Below are 10000 nucleotides of genomic sequence, written 5' to 3' on the forward strand. Positions count from 1 at the left end.
CTCGACCATTTTTCAGCAGAAACAAACATCTTGCTGAAGCAAAGGGTTATTTGCTGAACAATGTCACCTGGCAGTAAATTAGGAACAAGACATTGCTTGCAGTCACGCAGCCATTTCGCCTTTTCCCTCTTCATAAACCTACGGATACATTTAAACATGACTACAGACAGTGTGTGTGTGTGTGCGTGCGTGTTGTCAGTCAGTATTTTTCAACACACAAACATACATCACAACGTATGAACTGTTAATTAGAAATGCTTTACTGTACATGTTCAGTAAGGTTGTAACATATATCCTCATGGAATAGAAGTTGCCAATTCATATCGTACAGATCATACGAGCTACTCATAAGACAACTTTTTAAAATTATATACATTACATACATACCTGCAAATAGCATAAGCATTATATTATTATTATTATTATTATTATTATTATTATTATTATTATTATTATTATTATTCAGAAAGTAAACCCAAATTTATATGAACAAGCCTACAGAGGTCACTGACTTGAAATTCAAGCTTCAAATGAATATGAAAAGACGAATATCTATAAAAAAAAAAAATATTCATAAAAATAATTCTGACTGTTGAGCTAACAGTATGCACATCAAAAATTGGCAGATAAAGTTACGCAACAAATAACGTGAAATAAGGATGTGAACGTAATTTCTTGAACATCGGAAAGAACACTGAATAAAGGATAAAGATAAAAACAAGCTCTAACTACAGAAACAAAAACTACTGAAAAGAGGGATGACGAAAACTTATAAAAAAAAAAAATTAAACATTTGCACAGTTTATACAAACGATTTACAAGAGAAAACTTGCAGGTGAAAACAGAAAGACAACACATGCACACACACACAAGCACGCCACACTCAATATATACAGTATATATATATATATATATATATATATATATATATATATAAACAGCTAAATAGATGTCTACAGCTGTTTCATCCTAATGGAGAATGACTGCCAAGCAAAACAATACAAGAGTCATCGCCACGTTTATTCTTTAACTGCTGAATCAAAAAAGAATACCACGTTTAGAGTAAACTCATTTATGCAAACGAATTCCATGGAGAAATCCTCAGACCTCACCAAGCATCCCACAGAGGTCCTCCCGAAAAGACAAAACGAACCTGGACCTTCCTTTCCTGAACGTTTATATTATAACCTCCGAAACACAACGCGCCGCAGAGCCACCACCTTCAAAGACGCCCGTGTAGGACCAGCTAGCTTTTTCGGGGCTAAATCACAAGAGTTATAAGCAACAAAGGCACAAAGTAAGAATTATTAGGGGCGTGGAATGGGGCAGCGGGGCCCTTTGTTTCAGACGGCTCAATGTACAGCTTGCCGGTCTCATTGTTATTTTTTGTGATTAGCGAGCAGGCTTCGTCTCTTGGCCTTATTACTATTTCTCCTTCACCCCCACCACCCCCTTTTCCCTACCTCCTTCCCCTCCCCCCACCCCCCAGCCAAGCCTTCCCAAACCCCCCTCAAAAACACAAGAGAGTCCAGAGACTACATCTATGTAATCCTGGTTACACCCATATTTCCAGGTCATGTACGCGCATTACACAAAAACAGTATGGCGCCTAGGCACAATGTTTTTATTGTACTGCCGGGCCATTCAGGGAGGTGTGTGCTGGCTATGCATCAGGATTTCGGACGAAGACACTTGTTAACCACTCCTCGCTTCTCTCTCTCTCTCTCCTAATTCATGGAGGCTGTCTTAGTGCATCCAGTTATCTCAAAAGGCTTTTCATGAGTAAAAGGTACAAAAAGAAGCCAAGTTTCGTCTTTCAAACCAAATTTCACATCTTGCCTTATAAAATCAGAATCTCAAAATATGAAAAAAAAACAGGAAGCACATCTCAAACAGAAAGGAAAACAGTTAAATAAAAAAGGCAATTATAAAATCAGAATATCAAAATGGGAAAAGAAAAACAGAAAGCAAATCTCAAACGGAAAGGAAAACGGTTACAGTGAAAAATAAAAAAAGCAATAATAAAATCAGAATACCAAAATGGAAAAAAAGAACTGCAAGCACATCTCAAACAGAAAGGAAAACGGTTACAGTGAAAAATAAAAAATGCAAACATGCGTATCGATGACTTGCAAATAAAGAGGGGTATTCTTCAAAAAGGATTTCCGCCAATTCGCAACGGGGGAATTATTCCATCGCCCAGACATGAGAAACGATTTCCGAATTCGCTTTTTCCGAGTGGCTTTTAATATTCTCTTTGCTCGATCTGAAATAAGCTCTGAAATTCGCCTGCAATGACAAAATCAAGAGGTAACCGTTCTCTCTCTCTCTCTCTCTCTCTCTCTCTCTCTCTCTCTCTCTCTCTCTCTCTCTCTCTCTCTCTCTATATCTCTATATATATATATATATATATATATATATATATATATATATATATATATATATATATATATATATATATATATATATATATATATATATATATATAATATATATATATATATATATATATATATATATATATATATATATATATATATATTAAATTCCTCTTTCCATATTCCTTTAAAGCTTGAATTTCAAGTCAATGCCCCCTGCAGGTTTACTTTCAGAATAATAATAATAATAATAATAATAATAATAATAATAATAATAATAATAATAATAATAATATATACATGCATATATACATATATATAAAATATATATATGTACAGTATATATATTATATATATATATATATATATATATATATATATATATATATATATATATATATATATATATATATATATAATTATATACCTGTGCATATACATATATATATATATATATATATATATATATATATATATATATATATATATATATATATATATATTTATATATATCATACCTTTATTGTCATGCACCGTATTGTACGTGGATACGCTATCTTCTTCTGTGTCTCCCGACTTGATCTCTACACCAGAGAAAACGCTCTATCAAAGATATAATTTTCAATGGCTTTAATAAAATTACCAGATGTCTTAAAAACAATTGTCATCGACGCCATAACTAAGAGATAAGAAAAACTTAAACCGCCATACATTAACACCTCTAGCAAAACTGTCAACAAAAACGTCGGATTTATCACGGACCAATTTTAATTTATCAGTTATGACAAGGGAATGAGAAGGCGTCGCGAAATTTATCAGCGAAATCATTCCGATACATCGATGGTTATACAATTACAGAACACCTTTCAAAATATTTATGCAAATAAATGAGAAAAATTTATACATAAAGAGATAGTATGTTAAGCCCTCTTGATTTAAACACCAATTAAATATGAAATAAACGCTTATAGAGAATACAAAAAATGGTAACCATTCAACGAGCGTACAAAGAAAAAAATCATTTCAAAGACTTCAAGAGATTCTTAACTAGAGAGAGTCTTACGACGCCTTGCCTTTGTAACAGCCCACCCTTGTCCTACTCTTCTTTCTCTCGCTAAAGGCCTCCTCCTCCCCCTCCTCCTCACAGAAACTCCTCCCGTACTTATTCACTGAAACATTTCCTTCTCTCGAATGCCTCCTACAATCCTCCATACGTTCAACCTACGAATAAACGTTTACCTTTAATTTCAATCCTTATCCTATTTTTATTATTGACCTTCGTTTTCTTCTTCTTGATCATCTCGTTCCAAGAGCTATCATGCAATCATTTCCACGCATTTCAATATCCATCCTCCTTTTCCCATTCTTCATCCTTGTTCATCTAGATTTTCTCAACTACGTCATCCCCTTTTTTTCTTATTCTTCCATTCTTTCTGTTCCTCCTAAATTCATTCACCTATTCCTCCTCCTCCTCATTTTCATCCTCTTCCTATTCTTCATCCCCGTTCAGCTAAACTCTTTCTCAACTACATCATCCCATCTTTTTGTTATCCTTCCATCCTTTCTGTTCCTCCTCGATTTATTCACCAACCCCTTTCTTCATCTTCCTTCTTCACCTTCTCCTTTTCTTCCTTTATACCAGCCCCGCCTCCCATCCACTCCACAAGATCACAAGAACCTTCACCTCGTTGTTCCTCCTCCTCCTCCTCCTCCTCCTCCTCCTCCTCCTCCTCCTCCTCCTCCTCCTCCTCCTCCTCTTCTTCTTCCTCCTCCTCCTCCTCCTCTTATCCTGAGCGACAACCGGAGAGCTATCAATAACCTTTAGTTCCGCTACTCTGATACAAAAGGGTAAATTGCACAAAACAAAATAAAGAGCAAAAAGCAGGACTGCAACGCCGTTGCTTCGACATTCCATCTGCCACGAATTCGTCAAAAAGGAAGGATTGGATGGGCAGAGGGAGGGGGAGGGAGGATGAGGTGGTAGGTAAAGGGGAGGGGAGGGGAGGGTGTCCCAAAGACGAAACCATCTAATGCTTACAAACTGCCGCTGTTGTAGGATTTATATGGCCAGGCCGAATCACTCGTGCATTAAAGAGGCTTTAGTGTAGCAACCTCCCTCTCTCTCTCTCTCTCTCTCTCTCTCTCTCTCTCTCTCTCTCTCTCTCTCTCTCTCTCTATATATATATATATATATATATATATATATATATATATATATATATATATATATATATATATATATATATATATATATATATATATATATATATATATATATATAGCCTATATATCAAAATAGCCTATACATCAAAATAAAAAGAACTGTTTACTTAAGTAAAAAGGAATGCAGACGTAAAAAGTTAAAGTACTGTATACATAGAATAAGATTCTCTCTCTCTCTCTCTCTCTCTCTCTCTCTCTCTCTCTCTCTCTCTCTCTCTCTCTCTCTCTCTCTCTTAATGAATTTACTGCACAACCAGAGCATAATAACTGATGAAATATTACACTATTTAAAAAGATTCAGCAAAAAAAAAACCCAGGCACAGTACTGTACAAAGTGATGATTGCGGTTAGCTATTAAATCATTAACAGTTAATAAAACTAAACAAAAATCCTTTGAAAGGTGATAAACGAAACTTCTTTATGGGTTACAACAAGTTATGAAAGTGACTTCTGTTAAGGAAACTCTTGAAACATGAATAATACATTTCACTCTCCTTTGATCCACAACATTAATCAGAGACATGCAGCTAAGTCTATTATTATTATTATTATTATTATTATTATTATTATTATTATTATTATTATTATTACTGCAAAATACTATTCACTACTATTCAGTCAAGTAAGTCGAACATTATTACTATTTTGAAAATCAAACTAGGAGACGAATATTGCTAAACAATATTCACTAACAATTTTGCCAAGATATAAAGATATAACGTGGTCAAATGAATACAACACTTTAGCTAACCATGTCACCATACCACACCAACTACAATTTTATTACACACACACATGGACGACACATATATATATATATATATACATATGTATTTATATTTATATATACTGTATGTGTATATATATATATATACTGTATATATTCAATACCAAAATCATTCCCAGTTATCTTCAACCAATTCCATCCTCTGAAGCAAAGCCGCATACGCACACACAAACACACACACACACACACACACACACACACCTATGAGAACATCCACCGGGCGGTCCCTAAGAAAACTCCAAGAAGGAATTCATTCGATCGACCCCAAGAGATGTATTAAGACGAGATCGTCTTGACGAGATTTCGAGAATAAAATGCCAATCGGGGCTTAAAGTCCCCCCAATGAAAAAAAAAATCCATAAGCTGGACTTAAGAAGCCGGGTCACTTAAGTCCAACCACTTGGGATCTCAGGCTACTTCAAGAGAGATAGTCTAGAGTCAAAATGAGAAATGTCAATTTTTTTTTTATTGGCATTCCTCTGTTATCAGAGATTAATATAATGAGACGTCGATACAGAGGTGCCGGCTATTTGAAGTTAAAGAAATCGTGTTCGATGGAGGTTCATTTCTTTTTAATAAAAGTTTCGTGATAAGTGGCCATTGATCTATTACGTATGGATGACTAAATATATATATATGTATGTATGTGTCTATATATGCAATATTTTTATGGATATATTTAAATATGAACTTCGCTGGGAATTTAGCACAGAAATTTAAAAGAATACGGCACATGCAATAATACACTGTAAAACTTAACAAGAAATAAAAATAAAATCAATGAAGTAAGTAGTCTGGTTATAAACACTGTATAAGTGCACAAAAGAATCTGAGATGAAAAGTGCATCTAATTTAATCTACGGTATATATCTATCTATCATTCAATCTATATATATATATATATCATATATATATATATATATATATATATATATATATATATATATATATATATATATATATATATATATATATATATATTTTACATTATATATATTATGTGCGTGCGTGATTAAAATGTTCTAAAAGCTGAGATGTACTTTTGCACAATATGGAATTTTGTGAAATACTTAGATCACAGCCCTGAAAAGATATTTCTGGCAAGCATTCGGAAAAGGCCAGGAAAGAAACATGTTTCCCGAAATAGTGTCTGCATGCAACAACCCACCTTTCTTGTTAATAGGTAAATTTCTATTAATAGGTAAATTTCTATTAATAGGTAAATTTCTATTAATAGGTAAATTTCTGAAGTGAAAATACTTTGGAAATAACAGAAGCCAAATTAAGAAAGGGGGGAAAAAATGGAGTACTGTACGTGTACAAATCGGGGCAGAGCGCTACTCAAGAGGTTAGCTGTGGTATTGTGACTGGTGAAACGACCCTGTCTAGGTAAGACTGCTTAGGTTATATTAGGTTTGGATAAGCAAGGTTGGTTAGATTGGGCCGGGGTTCGAGGTAGAAGCCCCGTTTATGAAAGACTGCTTAAGGTAAGTTGGGTCAGGAGTGGTTTATCAACAGGTCGGGACAGGTCAAACTAAGCCAGTTTTGACATTAGCATAACCCACAGTCCTTATTGCAGAGATCTTCAGATGTAATTCTCAGTTTCGTCCTCTTAAAAATAACAATGTTAAGACATCTAATTTCGTAACTGATAATATATCTGAAGTATAAACCAATATATCCTTACAGTTAAGCTTAATACAAGCACAAGAGCATTAACTATTTTGTGAGGTAACAGGCACCACAGAAATCTTCCATAACGACAGGTTTTATAAAGGAGGAATTATGGAACGTGAATTTGTAATGAAAAATCATTATTTGATGCTAGCTTACAGTACCATTAAAATCCATCCCTAGATCTGAATCGTTAAAGAAATTTGCTCAACTGGCACTGTTCTAACGTCATAAAAAAGAAACGGAAAAATTCAGCGGAACAGAGGAATTACTACATACATACATTGCATACGTTCATACAATCATATTATATATATATATATATATATATATATATATATATATATATATATATATATATATATATATATATATATTATATTACCATTAGTAATCTGTGAACAGCTTTATATATATATATATATATATATATATATATATATATATATATATATATATATATATATATATATATATATATATATATATATATACACGTACGTATGCTTCAGATGCAAAACACTTTTTCGCAACAACACAAAGTGCCACCAAATACCTCAGTATTAGTAAAACTACACAAGAAGTTGTAACATACAAAACTCCAGCAATACCGAACGCATAGTAATGCCCCATAACGACGACTAAAATAAACAACAACAACGCGCACATTCTCCTCCCAGCCATCCCCCGAAACAGTCGCTTATTCAGCGACTAACTAAACACGACGACTTACCACGTGCAAACAAGCCGCCCTGCAAGACGCAATAGTGACGCTGTTGGAGACGTTGGACGACCCTTCGACGGCCACGACCATCCACAGGGTCGTCACCAAGGCACAAACAATCCCCCTCATGGTGGGGGAAGAAGCGGAGGAGGACTTCTTCGTGACATCGTCCGAAGAGGAGGAGGACTTCTTCACCCTCTCAAGGCCAAGAGCGGCCGCTACGATCCTGCGACGGGATGCCATGGGGCACTCTGATATTCCTCGCCTCCCGCCGTGCAACGCTGTGCAATTGCAACGCAATGCAACGCTGCCGTTGCACAGGGCGTTTATTTTGGGCATGGTCTTCCTCTATCCATGGCTATGGATACCGTGCGAATTACCTTCCCAGGAAAATAAGATTTCCAATATTCCAAAATGTAGGGAAAATTAACTACAAATCGTTGCAAAGTTACGATTGCAATTGCAAAACACTTAAAAAAATAACTGTCATACGACCGTGACCACTTCAATCTTTCATTTTGATCTTGTACACCAGGCGTCGCATAAACCAACCCTCCAATGTAACTGTCGTTCTTCACAGTTGCAACAACACGAATTAAACATTCAACGGACCGGCGCGAAAAGTAGCTTGCTTGTCTTCGCCTCTCCACATGAGGGTAACCACTGAGCGAGTTCTCTTCTTCTCCTCAACGTCTCTGGACGTGCGTATGGCAGCGCCGTTGCTCCCCCACGAAGGAAACGTTATCGTACTGAGCAAACAGGTCGGTCGGATTGTCACCTGGTGGACGGCTCCAGTAATCTGAATTTTACACTTCTTAAACGTCAATTGCTCTTAGGTACTTACGTACCTACGAACTTATAACGTCTTGATTCCAACTGGGCATTTCCCATAATTAACATTTGAGAGCACAATAACAAATAAGGTATATTTAAGAAAGGCAAAAGCTAATTAACAATGCAAATGAAGAGGGAGGGAGTTGAACATGAACATCCTTGAACATAACGAAAACACGAACAAAGAAATGGCTGCGTCTGTCAACTATCTTAAGGTGTGCTTGGACATATGAATGTTAGAGTATCATTAATTAATAAAGATTTATCGGTTCTGTATTTTGCACACACACTATATCACTCTATATATATATATATATATATATATATATATATATATATATATATATATATATATATATATATATATATATATATATACATAACATAATATATATATATATATATATATATATATATATATATATATATATATATATATATATATATATATATATACATAACATAATATATATATATATATATATATATATATATATATATATATATATATATATATATACATATACTGTATATGTACGTGTGCGTGCAAGCGGGAAAACCCAACAAAAACATGTTACAGTTCTCTGTACGAATAATCATTACTCAGGCAGAGACCTGACTGATCCCAAACTTACGAAGACTTGGACATAAATTTTTTTTCTCTGTCTTTCCGTTTAGATATTTTATTTTCAACGATCCCAAAATCAATTTATGCAATTACAAATGAAACTTGTGATTACAATTTAAGGGAACGCCTGTCCCTTAAAAACAGTCAGGTATTCAAAGGTTCGTGACGTCTACGAACACCAATGAATCAATCAATTAGCCGGTCTACCTAACGTTATCTAAAATACCAGACAGAAAATTAATAATCTAATCAGGTGCGCGCCTACCCAAACATTCCTAGTAAGGGTTCACAAAGATAACACTTCTCACAGGTTACATGCTCGTAGCTTATTAATATTTATATCTATCCATCTATCTATCTATTATCTATCTATCTGTCTATCTATCACCTGAAAGTGAATTTGGAAAACCGCTATCTCTTGGCGTCATTCATTAAGGACAGACATCACAGAACTTATTACTGATGTTTTGAAAGTAGTTATCAAATCACAAAATGGCATTTTGGAAAGTGACACTGGACATAATCAGAATGAGACTAGATTCGAGAGTATTTTTTACCAGATTTTATCATTAGATAGCTGCGGTTGTCATGTTATTTGTTAGGACGATATTACCTTGCTTGTGGTGCGTATTCTTTTTTTAAATATTCACTGTGATTTACTCTTTGACATGTCACCCAAAAAAGAGGAATTTATTGGGGTTTACATTTTTTGGAAGAGAAAGAATTTATTTTTTTATCTATATACTTATTCA

The 10000-nt window shown here is 34.4% G+C and overlaps 1 protein-coding gene across 2 annotated transcripts in view; it reads right to left on the minus strand.

Moving 5' to 3' along the window:
* LOC136834938 (uncharacterized) overlaps window positions 1–10000 on the minus strand; it is a 564478-nt gene that overhangs the window by 244366 nt on the left and 310112 nt on the right. Inside the window, exon 1 of one of the 2 annotated variants that reach the window (XM_067097786.1) lies at window positions 7796–8461. The exons of the other annotated variant lie outside the window; for it this stretch is intronic. Coding sequence (XP_066953887.1) covers window positions 7796–8125 — 330 coding nt within the window. The 5' untranslated portion in view covers window positions 8126–8461. Of the gene's footprint in view, window positions 1–7795; window positions 8462–10000 lie in introns of those variants that run through there. 2 annotated transcript variants of the gene reach the window in all.

Source organism: Macrobrachium rosenbergii, chromosome 54 (assembly GCF_040412425.1).
Source record: "Macrobrachium rosenbergii isolate ZJJX-2024 chromosome 54, ASM4041242v1, whole genome shotgun sequence".
In the NCBI taxonomy this organism is placed as follows: Eukaryota; Metazoa; Arthropoda; class Malacostraca; order Decapoda; family Palaemonidae; genus Macrobrachium; species Macrobrachium rosenbergii.